The following is a 19,545-nucleotide window of genomic DNA, read 5'->3' on the forward strand; positions in this document are numbered from 1 at the left end:
TATATATATTAAATGATAATAAGTTTTATTACCGCAAGTAACTTTTTAAAATATAATAGGAGACGACTTTAATAAGAAGATTGCCGCTATTAAAATTATTATTGTGATAAAATAGCAATTTTTTTTTATCACTTATTAGACATACTTAATGACAAATTTAATTATTCTTACTTAATATTTTATCACTAATATTTAATTTTTTTCTAAATAATGAGTTGGATCAGGGGAGTATAGTTTGAGATAGCATCTGCACAAAGCAACGCTCATATTTTGCTCTCTATATATATGTTGTCGAACATGATTATAACTCGAAATTTTTTTTAATTTTGCCATTAATTTCAAATTATTGTTTTTTAATATTTTTACTACACTAATAAAAAAATACTAAGGATGATAAATTTTTTCAAATTATTATGAAGTTACAATAAAGAATAATTTCAATGTCAAAATATTAAGGATGATAATTTTAAAATTATCAACAAAGATATATTTTAATTAACGACAATAATTTTTATCTTACGCAATATAATTATTAGTGATAGATTATATATTACATAGTCACAGTAAATAGTTAGACACAACTTAGTAGGACAAAACAAATATAATCACAAATATATTGTCACTACGCGACATAAGAAATAAGCCTTTGAGCGACAAATATATTATCATAAAAAACTTTGATTTTGTCACTAATAGAATTTAATCACAATAAATTTTTTTCACAACTACTGTTTTTATATCACATTTTTTGAATTAGTGACAACGGAACTATCACTTAAATGTAGAAATCTTATCACTAAATAATTCCAAGTTGTCTGTCTTTTCGTGAAAAGAAATGAATTATCACTAAAATTTTATGTCAACCTGGGAATTTTCGAGCAAGCATGGCAGAAGCTTCTATGAATTGTCGACAATTCACAAGCCTAAATGTGAAGGCAATTTGTGTACTTCACTCAAAACTATGGAGGAGACTTAATGATACTGTATGTGTTGTAACTCAGTATTTTCCATTTGAAGTTGAAACATGAGCAAAACATAATAACAGAAACCCAACACAAACACGTGGTGGGGTGAAGCACATTTGGGATTGTAATAAGGTCACCCTTATATACTGCATGTTACATGTTCAAATATTGTGGAGAAAGAGAAAAACAGAGCATGCTGTTGTGTTTTTGTTCCTTCATATATGAATTATGAGAGTGTTTTGATATAAATACAACTGAGAGAAAAAAATATCTCCAACTAACCCAATAATCAACTAACAGAAAGAAAAATGCATAATGCAAAAGAGTACAAAAACGCTATACAAAGAACACGACTTCAAGACCTACTTCAGCACTAAGTAATTGCAGGTGAGAACAGAGCAATGGCTACAGAAGCAGCAGTAGCTTCTTCTTCTCCACGAATTCCTTCAGCCCACCCACAAGTTGGACTTGGGGTGAAGTCAACCAAGCCCAACTTGGAGAGGAGAAGGAAAAAGGAAGGCGCAGGTAAGGACTTTGTGAAAAAATCCACAAGTTGAGCTTTACTGGGCACATGCATAGGGTTAATAAGCCCGGACTTGAACTTGTCGCGAAGTATATGGTAGTCAATATCCAAATGCTTCGTGCATTCATGGAAAATAGGGTTGTTAACAATGTGGAGCGCAACTTGGTTATCACAGAAAAAGGGAATCGGAGTAGGCACAGAAATGCGGAAATCCATCAACAGATAAACCACCCAAGTTAGTTCACAGACTGTAGAACCCATACTCCGATATTCCACCTCTGCTGTCGAACAGGAGACGGTATTCTATTTCTTGGTTTTCCAATAAACCAAGGCATCACCAAGAAAGATACAATACCCGGTCAAGGAGCGTCTAGTATCAATGCAACTGACCCAATCGACATCAGAATAAGCGTGTAGCTCCAGTGAATTTCGAGAAGGGAGAAAACGTCCCTTGTGAAGGGTCCATTGAGGTAGCGAACAAGATGGAAAGCAGCATAAGATGTCATTGACGGGGACGTTGCAAGAATTGGCTAAGTTGTTAGCAAGCATGGGAAGTGTCCGGTCTTGTGAAATTGAGATAGAGAAGCCTCCCAACAAGACGACGGTAAAGTTCAGGGTGAGGAAGCTGAGCGCCTGCATCCTCTGTAAATTTAATACCGGGAGGTAGAGGGGTGGTCGCAGCACGAGCATGAAGCAGACCAGTGTCCATCACAATATGCTTGATGTATCTAGTTTGAGTGACAATGATACCTTGAGAAGAGCGAGCTACTTCCAGCCCCAAGAAGTATTTGGCGACACCCAAATCCTTGATGGTGAATAAGCGATCGAGATAAGCTTTGACTGCAGTTATGTGCTCAATAGATGTACCAAACGAGGATGTCATCGACATAAAGCAACAACACCAAAAAACTATCAATGGAGGTCTTTGTAAAAAGACAATAATCGTGCTTCGACTGAATGAAACAGAAAGCGACAATCTGTATAGTGAACTCATGGTTCCACTATCGTGACACCTGCTTCAGCCCAAAAGCGAAAGTTTGAGCCGACATATATGGCCTTGAGGCACAGAATAACCCTCCAGAGGGGACGTATAAATTTCTTCTTCCAAATATCCTTGTAGAAAGGTGTTATTAATATCCAATTGATGGATATGCCAACGAAGAGCTGCAGCAACAGCAAAAAACAATCGCACTGTGACTGATTTTGCAATGGGGGAAATACATTCATTATAGTCGATGCCCTCGATTTGTTTGTACCCTTTCGCAACTGAACGAGTCTTGTATCACTCAATAAAACCATCTGTTCTCAATTTCAATTTATATACCCAGCGGCACCCAATGGGAGTATGGTTAGGAGGTAGAGGTGTGACCTCCCACGCTTTATTTGCTTCCAAGGCAGTTAATTTAGCCTGCATGGCGGATCGCCACTCTGCCGATGCATTAGCCTCTAGGTACAGTGTAGGTTCTCGTAGAAGGGCGATAGCTTGCATTACTGCATGGTGTGAGGGCGTTATAAAGGTTACTGTAGGTGAAGCCGTAGAAGCATCAGAAACGTTGCATACTAAATTGTTAAGCCAAGATGGCTCGGTCACTTGCCTCAAGCATCTTCGCAAAACGGGGACAGAGGAGGCACCTTCATGTTGTTGCGCTGAAATATGTGGATTGGTGTGGTGAAAATCAGACACATGCTCAACTGATGCCTAACTATGTTCTGCTATAGGCGAACTCTGGCTCGAAGAAGGGTCATCATCCCATACAGAGATAGGTAGAGGAATAGCATGCTCAGATTCCGAAATGTCCTTGTAAGGGAAACAATCCTCATGAAAGATGACGTCCTTGGAAATCAACATCACTTTATCATCCAAATCATACAGTTTATACCCTTTTCGACCAAAGGCATAACCAACAAACACACACCTAAATGCCCTCTTGGTGAACTTAGATTTATAGGGTAGAACGTTAGTGACAAATGCTAGACATCCAAAAGTCCGAACAATCAAACAGTCCATTGCTCTATTATATAAAACCTCATAAGGCGACTTCCAGTGCAAAACTGAAGTTGGAAGCCTGTTGATGATATACATAGCAGTAAGAATCACATTTCTCCAAAAATGTGAAGGAATGCATGACTGAAACAGCAGGGTCCTTAGCACTTGCAATAGATGTTTGTGTTTCCTCTCAACCACTCCGTTTTGTTGACGAATACACACACGTCCGCTAATGTATTATTCCATGGTTGCAAATGAAAGATTGACATTTATTGCCTACAAACTCCAAACTATTGTCAGTGCGAATGGTCTTAGTTTTCTTGTTAAACTGAGTTAATACCATTTGATAGAACCCTTCAATAAAGCTCATGGTTTGCAACTTGTGTTTCATAAGAAAAACCCACGTAGCCCTGCTATGATCATCAACCAGTGTTAACATGTATGTGTATCCTGAAGTCGAAAATTGAGAATAAGGACCCCAAATGCCTGCGTGTATCAAATAAATAATATTTTCTGAACGTGATTCACTTGATAGAAATGGTAGTCTTTGTTGTTTAGCTAACGGGCAGACATTACAAATACCCAACTCGCAATTGCGACCATTAATAACATTCGTATGTTTTAATACAAGTAGCGAAGTAGGTCCGAGTCGTCGATGCCATAGCGAAACATCATTGCTATGAGCATTAAAGCAAATCTTTGTTTCTCCTATCATAAAGTGCTTCTTTATTTCATCTGTATCAAACGAGTGACTATCAAGCACATAAAGGCTTCCAACCAATCTTCCCACAGCCAAGGTTCCTCTAGTCCTCTGGTCCTGCACCGCGCAATAATCATGTGAAAATATGAAGGCAATGTTAGACGAAGAAACCAGTTTGCTCACTGAGAGTAAATCGTGTTTGAAACTTGATACATGGAGGACTACATTTAGAGAAAGATCATGTGAGAGACCAACAGATCGACAGTGTGCAACACTGTGCTTTGTTCCATCAGGACGAATTACCAACGAATCAGCTATATAAGGTTTAAGGTTACTCATAAGTTGCAAATTTGCGCACATATAAGCCGTAGCTCCACTGTCAATAATCCACAAGTTCGGACATAAGGTATTGGACAGAAAATTGAAAGAGGTACTTGCTGCGAATTCGCCCAACCTGGCGAAGTGTACTTGAGTTGGATCTGACTGTGTCTTTTCCCTTCAGCATTTGTAGCAATTCGCTCGTTATCGCGGATAAGTTTTGTGTTAATACCTTTTATTGCGAACCTGCAGCAGTCTCAAAAGTGACTACATTCAAGCCTCGAGTATCAATGCCATATCTCTTCTTCTTCTCAGCTAGCTCCTTAAACCATTCAGGATATCCATGTAGTTTGAAGCATGTTTCCTTAGCGTGTCCTGTTTTTGCACAATGCGTGTAGTACTAGTTCTTTTTATCCATGTGTTGTTTTCTCTACTGAAAGCTTTTACCTCCTGTTTCTCTTCTGTATTCAGCACCACGTATCATCATCACTGCATTGCTATTAAGCTTTTCAATACTGATACTGCTCTGTCACTGGCTTTCAACTCTCAAAACTAGGGAGTACGCCTTATCCATTGAAGGAAGTGGATCCATAACAAGAATTTGACTGCGTATTGCGCCAAAGGAATCGTTTAATCCCATTAACAATTGCATTAACTGAGTAGAAGCGATCTTATTGCTCACAGTCCGTTGCAAAGAATATGTACATTCCTGCGTAGGATTGACACACTCAAGTTCATCCCACAACATTGTGATTTTTGTAAAATACGAAACTACATTCATATTACCTTGAAAAATTGAAGCAATTTCGCGTTGTAAGTTATAGATCATAAAGCCATTTGTCTGCCTAAACCGCGCCTCAAGATGCAACCATAAACTTATAGCAGACTTAGCATATGAGAAGACCTTTGCAATGTCTTTAGATATCGAATTCATAATCCATGAAAACACCATACTGTCTGTTCTAATCAAATGTTTGCATTCTTCAGTATTTTTATCAGGGTTTTGGATACGATCCATCCATAAAAGACAGTTTCATTTTTGCCGTGAGTGCAACTTTAAAAGATTTACTCCACAGTAGGTAATTATTACGCGTCCATGGTGTTGAAACCAAAACCATACCTGGAAAATCCTAGGTATGTATCTTCAAATCTTCAAATTCGTAAGCCATACTCGCACCTAAGGATGAGCTCACACCAAAACCAGCTCCAGCAGCTGCTTCGTTCATCTTTGTTGTTTTTCAATTGGTGATTTCATAGATATATTTTCAGTATCCAGACACCATCATATGATGGCTCTGATACCATGTTCAAATATTGTGCAGAAAGAGGAAAACTGAATTATATGCATAGTTGGGGAAAAGCAAAGCATGCTGCTGTGTTTTTGTTCCTTCATATATGAATTATGAGAGTGTTTTGATATAAATACAATTGAGAGAGAAAATATCTCCAACTAACCCAACAACCAACTAACAGAAAGAAAAATGCGTAATGCAAAATAGTACAAAAACGCTATACAAAGAACATGACTTCAAGACCCAATTCAGCACTAACTAATTGCAGGTGAGAACAGAGCAATGGCAGCAGTAGTAGAAGCAGCAGTAGCTTCTTCTTCTCCACGAATTCCTTCATTACAGTCATTCATCTTGAACAGAAGTCCACCTAGAAAACTTCATCATCACTGTAAGTTTATAAGTTTGTGCTGAAATAGTTGAGCTGAGAAAATAGAGAGAAACTCATAGGATTGAGCGCTCAGATTAATCCTGGTGTAATTTCTCTACTCCAAGCTTAACGAAAACAGAAACAGGAAAACAAAGGAGAAGAACTCATCAGAAATTACTCTATCCGTCTTTGTGACAATCGAATCATATTTATACATCTCAAGTGAGTTCCTTCTCCCCGTAATTGTTCATGTGTTGTTGCTCTAGCACAATTTATTGTTGCTACTACCATCGGCTGACACTATCGATATCAAAGACGCACTTTTAGTCATTGTTATATTAGTTTGTATCCCGCAGTAATAATTATTTTTTCTCTATTCGGCTCACTGCAGGGATGAATTCCCAATAGTGGTATCAAAGCCTTCGGGTTCTTTTCTTCTGATGATCGGTAAGATTTTTCTTTTTCACTTTGTGAGATTTTTGCATTTCTTTTTTCTTTATGGGATTTTTGTGATTGGTGCTTAATGCTTATTCCTAAAATCTATAAATCCTGTTGTGTGCAAGTTTATCTGCTATGTGCAAATACTATCAGTTGATATTTTACTCTTGTTTATATCAATTTTGCATTAGTTGCTAGCATTTCTTTTTTTGTAGGCAAAAATGGCGATGATGATTGCCAGATCCATTCTTTGGGCTAGGTTCCCTTTTGGGTCCTGGTCCAAGAGGAAATACGTTGAAAAATTGGCCTAGGATGAAATGTGTTAGGCCCAAGCCCACAACCCAATCCACCACCTAGAAGGCTTGACTAGACCCACCGACCCGATCCACCCATTACCCAACCCGATTCTCATTTTTAGATGACTGAAACCCTTCGCATTCTTATTCTTTTCCCATGACCAAATTTATTAATCATCTTCGTATTCTTCCCTCTTTCTTGATTTTTTATGCCAGCATCAATAGTTTCTCCCTATTTATTCACTACTTTCAAAAAGAAAAAGAAGAGAAAAACAAGTGAAGAAAAAAGAAAAGCGAAAGCTTAACCTAAGTGGTTCAATGATGCCTTGGTGGCCGTGTGTGCACCTTGGTGGCTGTCGTCCGTTGGTAGGTTTGAGCAATTGGTGGTTGAGTTGCTAGCCTATGTGGTTGTGGGCTTTCCCATGGGATCCGGCTCCCTGAGCCGAAATTATTTATCATTACTGTTTGTTCTAATAATATGTAATCATAGTTATATTGATTTGTATTCCACAATAATAATTATTTTATCTTTCTTGGGCTCGTACAGGGATAAATTCTCAAAAACATGAATTTTCCTAATTTTTGTGCATTTTAGCTATTAAAAAATACAAGATGGGTGTTGACTTTTTACTTTTTCATTTCTACCTTTAAAGTGTTAATGTTCTCACCATTTGAAAATACCACAGTATGCTCATCTCATTTCAGTAAATAGAAAAAAAAAATACAAAGAGTATGAAGATTAAATAGATAGGATAATTATAATTTTGGCCCGATAAGTATGAAGATAGTAATTTTAATTTTGTATGAATATTTAATTTTGCACATTGGTCAAGTGTTGGTTGTATTTTTCATTTAATTACGATTGAAGTTGCTACCCTCATTTATTTATAGGACTAAAAATTACAATTTTTTTTAAAATAATATATAAGTTAATACTCTTAACTTTTTATCTAACTATATATGTAGCAATTGAAAGGCCAAATCTAGTTGTTAGTCTCTATCTCTTCTTTTTGTTCCACTTTACTCCCTCATCTTTCAAATGCACTTTAGCAGTTCCTCATTTCTTAAATTTAGCCCATTAAGATCCTTGATCTTTAGATTTAGCGAAATTTAAATTATAAAGGATGGAATATTACGTTACAATGGAAAATGCCAAATTCTTATAGAGATACAGGAGGAGATGCAATTTTTAGTTTACTTATGTTGAATTTTATTTTAGATGGTTTCAGTGTGCCGGCTTCGTTAAGTAAAGTGCTGCAAGATAAGAACTTGTGAAGAAAAACAGATAAACTATCAAATAATAAAAGGATATTCGTAATTATGTCAAAATTTCAGAAGAGATCATTGTAATTTACCGTTAAATATATAAAGTTCTTTGTCAGCATAAGTGATGAATTGATGTTGATCTTTTTAATGCAAAAAATATATATATAATACGTTGTTTGGTAATTTTTGAAATTTTGTGTATTTTTTTTCAAACAAATAAGATTATAATACATTAAGTAAATATTTTATTGAAGAATAATGCAGAAATTTGGCGTTTCTCAACTTCACCCCTTTTCAGTGAAATATTCCATCCCTTAAGTCTAAGGTCAATGATATTAATGGAATAAATTTAAAAGATAAGGGACGACTAAAATAAATTTTGGCCAATTTTGGTCGATCTTTTACTTTTCAAATCAAAAGTTGAACGTATCTTTTCCTTAACAGAAGAACTTTGATATGAAGGGCTGATTTATTAAAATATTATACGCAATCCAAAATGGGGTAGACACGGCACTTTTATTATTAGTTGTTACCTTAGGTGTTTGTTTTTCCTTTTATAAAATTTCGACATGAGTCGTCATTTAAATGATGACTCCGGCCAATTCTTCTTTTTAATTTCAATTATTATTTATTAGTTGAAGTGATATTTACAATTTAATTAATACTCAATAATTATTAATTATTGCTTTAAAATTTTTTAAATTTTATTTGATGATTTATTAAATATTTTACTAAATAAATATTATTGAGTATTTTTAATAAATACATTTTATAATTATTTTATTATCTTTATTAATTTTGTCTTGTAATAATAAGAATTTCGCACATTAACATAAAATTGGCCGATAATTAAAGTGCACGTGACCAGTTTAATTGTATGCACTTTTTCGACCATTTAAGCACATTTCGGCCATGTAATTGTTCTAAATGTGCAAAATTTTAAAATTACAGAACAAGATTATCGAAATAAATTCATACAAGATTAAAATTACCACCCTCATACATTTATATGACTGAATTTTTTATTTTTCCAGAATAAAGTATAAGCCCGTTTGGTTTATTTGATTAAGCATGATAAGATTATTTATCATGTTTAATCACACGTTTGATTTGTATGATTATAACTCGATATTAATATTGGACCATGCCTTACAATCTTAATTTATGGGATAATGGAAATGTTTGCGAAAAATTCTATTTTTACAGAAGTGATTTTTGTAGAAAAAATTGACAGTTGCAGCAGAATAAAAAGTGAATAGTGTTTGTAAAAGGAGTAAAAAACAGACAAAAACTAAATTGGATAGTGTTTGAAAAAAATTACTTTTGATTCGTTCTTCTTAGGGCAGGGGTGTCCACCACGTACTTGCTTTTAATAAAGGTCGTTCTATACTACTTTCTTTCTTCTCTTATGATAGAAAGAGGAAAAGATCACTCCTAAATGCAGTCATGATCAACTATACGATATCACCAAACGCACCTCGATACTTCCATTTTGTCAACCTCAACCAAACCTTAGCTTCTCTTACCCTTTTTAGAGTTAGAAGACAAAAGAAGGCAGAATGCAAAGAAAAAGCACCAAATATAATATACAAGTGGGATCTACAATATGAGCAAGTTGCGCCAAAAAACCGTTTTTTCTTCCAGTTCCCCCTTGGCTTCGTTTAAACAAAAGCATTTCTCGCACCAGGTCTAAGATCAAGCCCTTCTATGGAAAATTTGGTATGCAGTCGTAGATGCGCCTTTCGACTGGCATTCACTCCTCCAAGTGAGGGAATTGACGCAACTCGGCACCAGAACAAACTTAAATAAATGGCCCTCAGGAGTGGGCTCTAACATTTGAAGCCAGAGTCGTCTTCCATTTATAACTTTACAGAAAGAACCCCATACAGAGTCTTTTAACTAACAACTAAGCTATTCGAACCAAGCCAATTGAAAGCAAAGTCAAGGAGCCATTTTCAAGTAGGCCGCTTTCAGTCCTCTCATTGGTAGTGGAAGTGGTGATTTGTTCGCCGTTCTACTAAAAAAACGTTTTACATAAAGAAGTGACTACACCCAGAGGATAGAGGGGCTTACTGCCACAAACTTAATTGATGAAAGATCATTTTGCTCCCATTTATTAAAAAAATACCTTTTTTTTAGCCAAACAGATGAGCATAGCATATAACTCCACTCCAAGAGCAGAAGGAAAAAAGCAGTTCCAAGACAATAAACTAAGACTAAGAACTAAAAACTAGGACAAAGGAACAAAAGAGTTAGAAAAAAACCAAGGCAATTAAATAGAACAAAGGATCCCATGGTGAGCCTCGCCGGACTACTCGATCTCCGTAGTGGCCTGAAATCCCTTCAGAAAACTTTCCTCCATACTCCAAACGCGATTAAGAACCTCATCAGCCAGGAGTGCAAAATCAGTTTATTCCGAGCCCACCAGAGAAACCAGCAAATTAGAAGGTCGCAGCCAAAGCTTATCCTATCCAGATTCCTATGAAGCCCACGAAACCAATCCTCCTAGTCATTGTGATCACATTTGATACAGCCCTAAGAAATATTAGATAATGCCCAAACCAGGAGGGCAAAATGTCATATGAGCAATGTATGGCGAAGATTTTCTAACTCAGTACAACACCATGGACAAGTCCCCCCTACCGCAGCACTTCATCGAGCCAGATTAAACAAACTAGGAAGAAGAATTCTACAGGCCCTCCTAATGAAAAGTCAAACCATTAGGGGTACCGCGACTTTCCAAATAAAATTCCAGCTAGCCAATCTGAAGGATATCGAGCTTGAAGAACCTGACTGGTCCCCAGAAACAAAACCTTGACCAATGAGTTTGTAACAACTATGAAAAGAATACCGAAAATGCTTATTGAAGTGCCACTATAGTAGGTCCTATTCGTCCACATTCAATGGAATAGCTAATATGGCGTTCACGTCCTCAGGCTTCAATATTGCCCGAATAACTAAGGATGGCAATTGCCCCGAACCCCATTTCGGGCGAGTTTGGGATGAAATGTCTTGGGTCTAAGGCAGGTTTGGGGTGGATTGGACATGCCCCGACTAGGTCCAAGGCGGGGTACGAGTCTTGTCTTAAACCCTCCCAGAACCTGCCTCGTCGGCCTCGCCCCTCCCCGGGTAATAAGTTTGGTATTTTTTTTAAATATATTATTAATATATAGTATATTATTGATAAAAATTTATAATATAATATATAAATTCTAAGCAAATTTTGTATGTACCCAATATAAGAAATATAAAACCTAAAACATTATTTGATAAGAAAATTAATAATTTAGATGAACTGATGAACATATTTTTTTGTCTTATACAATTCATTTTAGATTGAAAATTGTATTAAGATATTTAAATCTAAATTGATCTCATTTATCTAAAAATAAAATATAAGTTGAACATATTCTTTGTTAGATATAACTCATTGTAAACCGTAAATGATATTACTTAAGGAGAAAAATAATAATTTAGATGAATATATTCTTTATCATATACAATTTATTTTAGATTGAAAACTACATTAAGGTATTTAAATCTAAATAAAAATTATTTATTAAAAATAAAATATTAGCGGAATATATTTTTTGTATTATATAATTCATTATAAACCGTAAAGTGATATTACTTGATGAGAAAATTATAAATTTAGATGGACGTATTTTTTGTCTTATACAATTCATTTTAAATCGAAAACTATATTGAGGTATTTAAGTCTAAACTGACACTATTTATTAAAATATAAAATATTAGTTGAATGTACTCTTTATATAATATAATTCATGTGAATCGTAAAATGATATTACTTGATGAGAAAATTAATGATTTAGATTAACGTATTCCTTGTCTTATACAATTTATTTTAGATTGAAAACTATATTGAGGTATTTAAATCTAAACTGATATTATTTATTAAAAAATAAAATATTAGTTAAATATATTCTTTGTATAATATAATTCATTATAAGTCGCAAAATGACATTACTTGATGAGAAAATTAATGATTTAGATTAACGTATTCTTTGTCTTATACAATTTATTTTAGATTGAAAACTATATCGAGGTATTTAAATCTAAACCGATATTATTTATTAAAAAAAATAAAATATTATTTGAATGTTTTCTTTGTAGAATATAATTCATTGTAAATCATAAAATGATATTACTTGATAAGAAAATTAATAATTTAGTTGTGTGTATTTTTTGTTTTATACAATTCATTTTAGATTGAAAACTGTATTGAGATATTTAAATCTAAACTGATATTATTATTAAAATATAAAATATTAATTAAATGAATTCTTTCTATAATATAATTTATTATAAATCATAAAATGATATTACTTGATGAGAAAATTATTAATTTAGTTGAATCATTGAAGAATTTTCCCCTCCCCCCATCTATCAACTCGTTCACCATAGCCTGCAAATGCAAAGTGTTTGGGGTTGTAATTACCCAGAAGGATGTCGAGCTCAAAGAACCCGACTAGTCATCAGAAACAAAACATTGACAAATGAGTTTTTATAGCCACTGCAAAAAGAACACTGGCCATGCTTATTGAAGTGCGACTGTAGTAGGTCCTGTTCGCCCACATCCAAGGGAATCGCTAATATGGCGTTCATTGTACTCAGGCCTTAATATCTCCTCGTTCCAGCTTCCCCCCTCCCCCCATCTATATACTCGTTCATTGTACTTTGCAAATGCAAAGTGTTTGCGGTTGTAATTACCCAGAAGCAAATAGGCCGATCTATCCAGATTTTAACAAGCCAACCAGAGCTTGTCACCGAGACCTTGCTGCAATCAAGTCCTGCGTTGCTAAAATACTCCTCTAGGTGAAGGAGCAACCCACCACTGCTCGAGTCTCATGCAACTCGGATGTTGGGAAGTACCACTGTTTCCAAATGCAACTACCAAACTATTCGGGTGGGTAATCATTTGTCAGAGTTGCTTTGCCAACATCGCAAGGTTAAGGGCACACATCTTCTTGAGGCCCAAACCACCCATATTCTTGCTAGCACAAATCTTATCCCAAGCGAGCCATCAATTTTTCTCACCCCTTTATTATGCCAAAGAAAGGCAGCCATGAGACCCTCTATCTCGTGCTAGTAGACAAAGAAACAAGGAAATAACTCATCACAAACATGGTAATGGACTATACAACCAACTTGAACAAAACCACTTTCCCCTCTTGAGATAGATTTTTGCACTTCCAACTCTGCAATTTCTCCCACACCCTATCCTTCAAATTTTTGAAAAACAGCCTTTTCTGAACGACCCACAAGAACAGGTAAGCTCAAGTACTTTTCATGCCTATCCACCACCTACACTCCAAGAATATTGGTGAGGTCCACTCTACATGCACAAGGAATATTACGACTAAAAGTCACCGATCACTTCTCTAAGTTCACTTTCAACCACGATGCCTTCTCAAACATACTCAAAGTCCGCCTCACACACTGCATCACCTGGCTCGTGGCTTGGCAAAAGATCAACATATGGCCATGGCGACTAACAACCACTCTTCGAGATTCCCCATTGGCTTCCTCTATAGAGATAAGATGACCTAAAGTCTCTACACATAATAAGAAGAGATAAGAGGAGAGAGGATCCCCTTGGCAGAGACCCCGCTAGGGGTGAGAGTAACCAGATATCTGATCAGATAGCACAATAGAATAAGATGCCGTGGAAACACACATGTGAACAAGAGAAATAAACGTAGAATGAAAACCTAACTTAGCTATAACCGTCACAAGAAAAGTTCACTCCACACTGCCATAGGCTTTGCTAAGATCAAGCTCCAACACAGCGTGCCCCACCAAGCCTCCCACTTGTGTCCTACTAGGAACTAAAGTCGATTGAGGGTCACAGATAATGGCTATGAGCAATAGTTTGAACCTATTAGTTAATACCTTAGAAGCAATTTTATAAGTGATATTAGAAAGACTAATCAGATGAAAATGACTCATAGTCTCGGGTTTAGGATATTTTGGTATCAGGACAACATAGGTATAATTGAATTTAGCCTCAAAATTCTTGTGGTTTAAAAACTCAAGCACAAAAAATGTACCTCCAAACCTACAATATGCTAATATTTTTGGTAGAAGATAGGAGATATCCCATTCGGCCCCAGAGATTTATAAGGATACATTTGGAAAATAAAAAATTTTACCTCATCCGAGGAAAATGGTTGGGCCAGAGCCTTGTTCATGTCATTACTGATTCGTGCCGCCATCCCCCCAACAACTGCATCAATGTCCTCATATAAAGGATATGTCAACTAAAATAGATCCTTGAAATAATTAGAAATAATCTATAGTATCTTCGAACGAAGAGCTCCAAATACCATCATTATTTTATAGGTGAAAAATCGAGTTTCTACTTATCTAACACTCGCCCTTGCACAGATAAGTAGTATTTATGTCCCCCTCACAGAGCCAAGAGCCTTTCCTCATTGCTTTCACATGAGTTCTTCTTGAGACAACAATTCCTCCAATTCGCATCTCAGTGCATCCCGTTTCTACCTATCCTTGAAGCTAATTGGATCTATATCCAACTTCTACAGTTGCTCCTCTAATTCCTTAACCCTTCATCAAACATGACCCAAAGTGCAATCTGTCCCAACTAATTAACGTTGCTCTAGTGCTGGATAGACTCTTCATAACCAAATGACCTGCTGGGCTGTCCATGCCACCACCCCCACAACCTTCGAATGAGATCCTCACACCCTATTGTCCATGTCCACATAGCTTCAGATCAGAATATTTTCCTCTGCCAATTAAATTCTGTTCATGAGTAGCATTTAGGTGGATAATCAGGGGATTGAGGTTAGATCCTCTAGTTTGTCTGTCACAACTTGTGCATTCGAATGAAAGCACCGCAAAACGCGAGTGGGTCGGCCCAGGAATGCGCAAGTGGAAGCAGTAATATTAAAAAGGAGAAAATTAAAACGAAACATAATAAAACCATAGTTTCAAGGATGTACCCTAGGAGTTCCTGGGCATTCAATATAGTTAATTAAAAACAACAATAAAATTAAATCGAACTAATGGCATAAATAAAAACGAGAGGTAAAAAAATTCTAAATCAAGAATTATCTTTTTCTTGATTTATTTTGAACCTCCTTCGTTTCATCAGTTCACGCAAGACTTCAACGTAGAAGCCCTCTAAAATTGCATCCACACCACAATGGAATTTTGGGATCCCTCAACTCAGTTTATTAGAAAAGAAATTAGGGAGAAAAACAGACCAAGTGTGTTCATAAGAGGGGCAGCCGAGTAGAGTTAGGTGTGTTCACCCTAAGCCAGATTCCTCATCTCAAGAGCCTTAACTGAATTCAGCATACTAGTAAGTAGGGAGACAAGGGCGGCCTCGAACTTAGGTTGCTTGGTCAATAGGAGCTACCCCACCTAGAACAAGTTATAGAACTATGAGTCAGCAGACCAAAGACTGTCGGGAATCACTACCCCAGCACCCTCCGTTTCTGTTAAGATTTTTCCCTAATTTATTGCAAACAACATCCTTCACTACTAAAGAAAACAAATATGCGGTCACTAGGGGATGTGCAATCGTTGACCAAAAAACGAGGCCGTAACGCTATCTTGTATGTCCTGAATGAACTCCAACCTACCAGACAAAGAAAGAAACACGAAGGAAATTGGAAGAAAAGTAAACGCGTCACAGACACGAAATAAGACAAGAAGAGAAGGGATAAAAGAACGAAACACGGTAAATTTAAGAATACATAACCCAAAAACATGAACAAAAAACCACCGAAAAAGTAAACACCAGAGAAAAATCAACTAAACAAAGCACACAAAACACTAGAGACACAGAAAGCCACTGCTAAGAAGCGGAGACCCCAACAATGTCGATGATTTTCCAAAGCCGACGGCTTAAAAACACATGGAGAAACGCTCCCTGACGGACAAGAAGTGATTTGGTGCTGGTAGGACTCTCATGCAGAGAGAACATAGGACTCTCATGCAAAGAGAACATATAATTTTTATTTATTAAAAAGATACTATTATTGCTTATATTTACACTTGTTGTTTGTCAATTATTCATAAAAAATAATAAATTTTATCTCAACTAGTAAATTTCATATTTAATTTTTCAAAATATTTATAGAAAAAGTAAATATTTAATTTAAGAATGCTCCCACTAAGTAATATAATTATTGATTCATATATAATTTAAACTTGCATGATTGCAAAGACAAATTATTTTATTAATTAATTGTAGCTATTTAATTTGTATTTCTTAATAATATAGGAATAACATAATTAGATAATATAGCAAATAAGATATAAAAATTTTAAAGTATTTAATATATGAAAATGTAAATTCATTATTGTAAATTATATGATTATTTGAAAATTTTAATATCAACTTTAAATATGCAAATTTAAAGATAAAATAAAAATGATAAAGTTAATTTAATAATATTAAAATGAGGTTAAAAAATTAAAAAATAATTGAATTTATTTATAAAAAAACCAAAACAGTTAGAAGCACACTTGACTTAAAAGCGCTTTTTTTAGTCATTTCAAAAGCATAAGCTGGCATCCAATTAACACCTTAACAGTATTTTTTTGGAGTCAAAAGTTGAAAAATACTTTTCTAAAACTCGTGCTAACACTCTCAATGTATCCCACCTATCCCACCTAAAAGGTAGAATACACTATTTCATTAATTAGTCTAAGTTAATTAGGATTAAATTTTTTTTCCTTATATGTCCTCCCACTTAAAATTGACATAATTTTCATAATTCATATATTCAGTCATTATTCAATTGGTTGATTATTTTTATTTTATCACGAAAATCAATTTTTCCACTTTGGCTTTTTCCTTGTGGAATATATATATATATGCTTAAAAGAATGTAATTTAATTATAATAATTTAATAATAAAAGATAATAAAAAAATGTTGCTTCATTTTTTTAGGACTTTCGAGAAATACTTAGTTTTGATTAGTTATTAAATTTGAAAAAGTACAATTTTGTGCCATACTTTTGTATTTCTTTTTTAAAAAAATTAAACATTCGTTCTCTTTCTTTTTTTTTTTAATTGAATACTATTTGAATTTCTACTTCATATAATGTAGAAAAAAAATAAAAACTCCACAATAATTATTATTTGAAAAATTATATTTCAAATAATACTGAGAGTTATTTTTTGTTATCTTTTGTAATTATTCAAAAGCTTCAATATTAAGATAAAAATTACATAAAAATGATATTGTTAATGATCTTTTTATTTGTGATCATTTCAACCAAACATTATATTATATTATCAACATAACATCACACGTTTAATATATCAAACCAAATACTATACAATAAATAATGACATCATTTACCATTCAAAATTATAACTTTTTCAGAACAAAGTATCGGTCATTACTATTAATTTTTTTATCCAATTATTATATACATAGCAATTCAAAATGGGATACATAGCAATTTCCGACGCCGATGCCAATGGCACATTTGTGGGATTGATGAATATTATTAAAATTTTTAATTATCATTAATTTTGTAATATTTTTATTTTTTTCCTATGTTTTAAAAAAAATTGCTACACAATATAATATTGGATGTCATTGTTAATTAATAAAGATACTTATAATTATTAAAAAATCAGCAATACTTATTTATTAAAATTTTAATATATCATTAAAAAATTATTACAAGTTATAATTTAATTTTTTTTAAAAAATACATAATTATTAAGTATTGAAAACATCTAAATCGTTAACTAAGACAACGACTCATGGAAAAAATGCAAGTCTACCCCAGCTTGGGGCAGACTTGCATTTATTTATTTTTATAATATTTTAATAGGTAAGCCCTAATCGTAATCTTTTTTTCTTCATTTCTTATATATAAAAAAAAAGTAATTTTATACATTCTGTGAAAGAGAAGATCATGATTTTATGAAATTATTCTTAATCCTTTTATCTAATTTTTTCCAAAAAAAATGCTATCTACAGCAATCAAATATTAATACGAAAACTTAACTTTTAATAATAATTAATTAATATTTATCATAATTTTTAACTATATTTTATATTATTATAACCTCACTTGCAGAAATAATAATTAACATTAATGTTAATTAGTATTCGAAACGATATTCTTCATTTAATTATTGTAATTAATTATAATAAAAAAACCATCTTTGTATTTTTGTGAATATTTTTCTGACATTATTGGAATTTGTTGAAAGTCACTGCTTTTTTAATACTTTGCTTTTTATTAAAGATGTACGGACCAATTGTTTTAAAATAATAATATAACAACGTAATGATTGATTCTATTTTAAACAAAACTCATTAAATTCCAAAGTCAGAACTGTTCATTCCAAGACCCAACGGTATGAGTAAATTAATGGGTAAATCATAGTCTCATTCCGTTAAATTTAGCATAATTCTGTTTTCCCTATTAAAAAAATTATAAATATCTTCGTAATTTCAACGTCCCTTTATTAATGTGTTAATTTCCTAATTCCTTTATTATGTTTTTATTCAATTTTTATGTTAAATTGACTAAAATATCTTTATAGAATATGAATTACATACACTTTTATTTTTTAAAATCTTTTAAAATATATTTGCGAACCAATATGCCTTATAAAATCATTGAAAAAAATTCAAGCAATCCCCTTGTGATATCGTAAATGAGCAAAATTACCCCCTTATGAAAAAATAAATAGCAATTTATCTCTGTATATTTTTTAAAATACAATAATTTACCTCCGTATGTTTTCTAAAATGAAGCATTTACCTCCCTGTATAAGGAGGTAAATTGCTTCAGTTTAAAAAATAAAGAAGGTAAATTGCTATTTTCTTATAAGGGTGTAATGTGCTCATTTTTAATATCATAGAGGCTAAATTGCTACCCTAAAATTGTATATATTACCCACTATTAAATTCTTTTACATTTTTTTCAAATATTTTTCTTAACAAAAATAATTATTCAACAGGACATACTTATTTTTTATTTAATACATAAAATTGACAAAAAAGTGGTGAGGCTGTTGTTGTTTGTCAACTCGGACTGAAACACGTGAATGCTATCATTATCGAGCAAGGGGATATCTTCCAGATACTGTTTCTTATTTAATTAGTCGCATAAACAAATGACAACTCATACACAACCCCACATTTTGAGAACGATAACAACATTGATTTCTTTTCATAAAATAAGAAAAATTATTATTCATGTCTTTCAATATATATTAGACGTTTTTACAGAGGTATTATTTCATTTTTTATTTCCTAAATTATTTTTAGCATTGTTTATTCGGACCAAATCATTTTGATTCGTCAGTTCTTTTTAAATCTTATTATTAGTTGACCGTCTGAACTATCGGAAGAATCTTTTAGAA

The 19,545-nt window shown here is 33.6% G+C and overlaps 1 protein-coding gene across 1 annotated transcript; it reads right to left on the minus strand.

The window, feature by feature from the left end:
• Positions 1-3,187: 3,187 nt before the first annotated feature.
• Positions 3,188-5,719, minus strand: LOC148785063 (uncharacterized). The gene is made up of 5 exons (XM_088875214.1): positions 5,665-5,719; positions 4,740-4,868; positions 4,058-4,489; positions 3,829-3,925; positions 3,188-3,554 (listed from the first exon to the last, which is right to left on the minus strand). Exons 1-5 carry the CDS (start codon positions 5,717-5,719, stop codon positions 3,188-3,190), a joined length of 1,080 nt encoding a protein of 359 aa, XP_088731340.1.
• Between the last annotated feature and the right edge of the window lie 13,826 nt (positions 5,720-19,545).

Source organism: Sesamum indicum, linkage group LG11 (genome assembly GCF_026168435.1).
Source record: "Sesamum indicum cultivar Baizhima isolate 11 linkage group LG11, ASM2616843v1, whole genome shotgun sequence".
NCBI lineage: Eukaryota > Viridiplantae > Streptophyta > Magnoliopsida > Lamiales > Pedaliaceae > Sesamum > Sesamum indicum.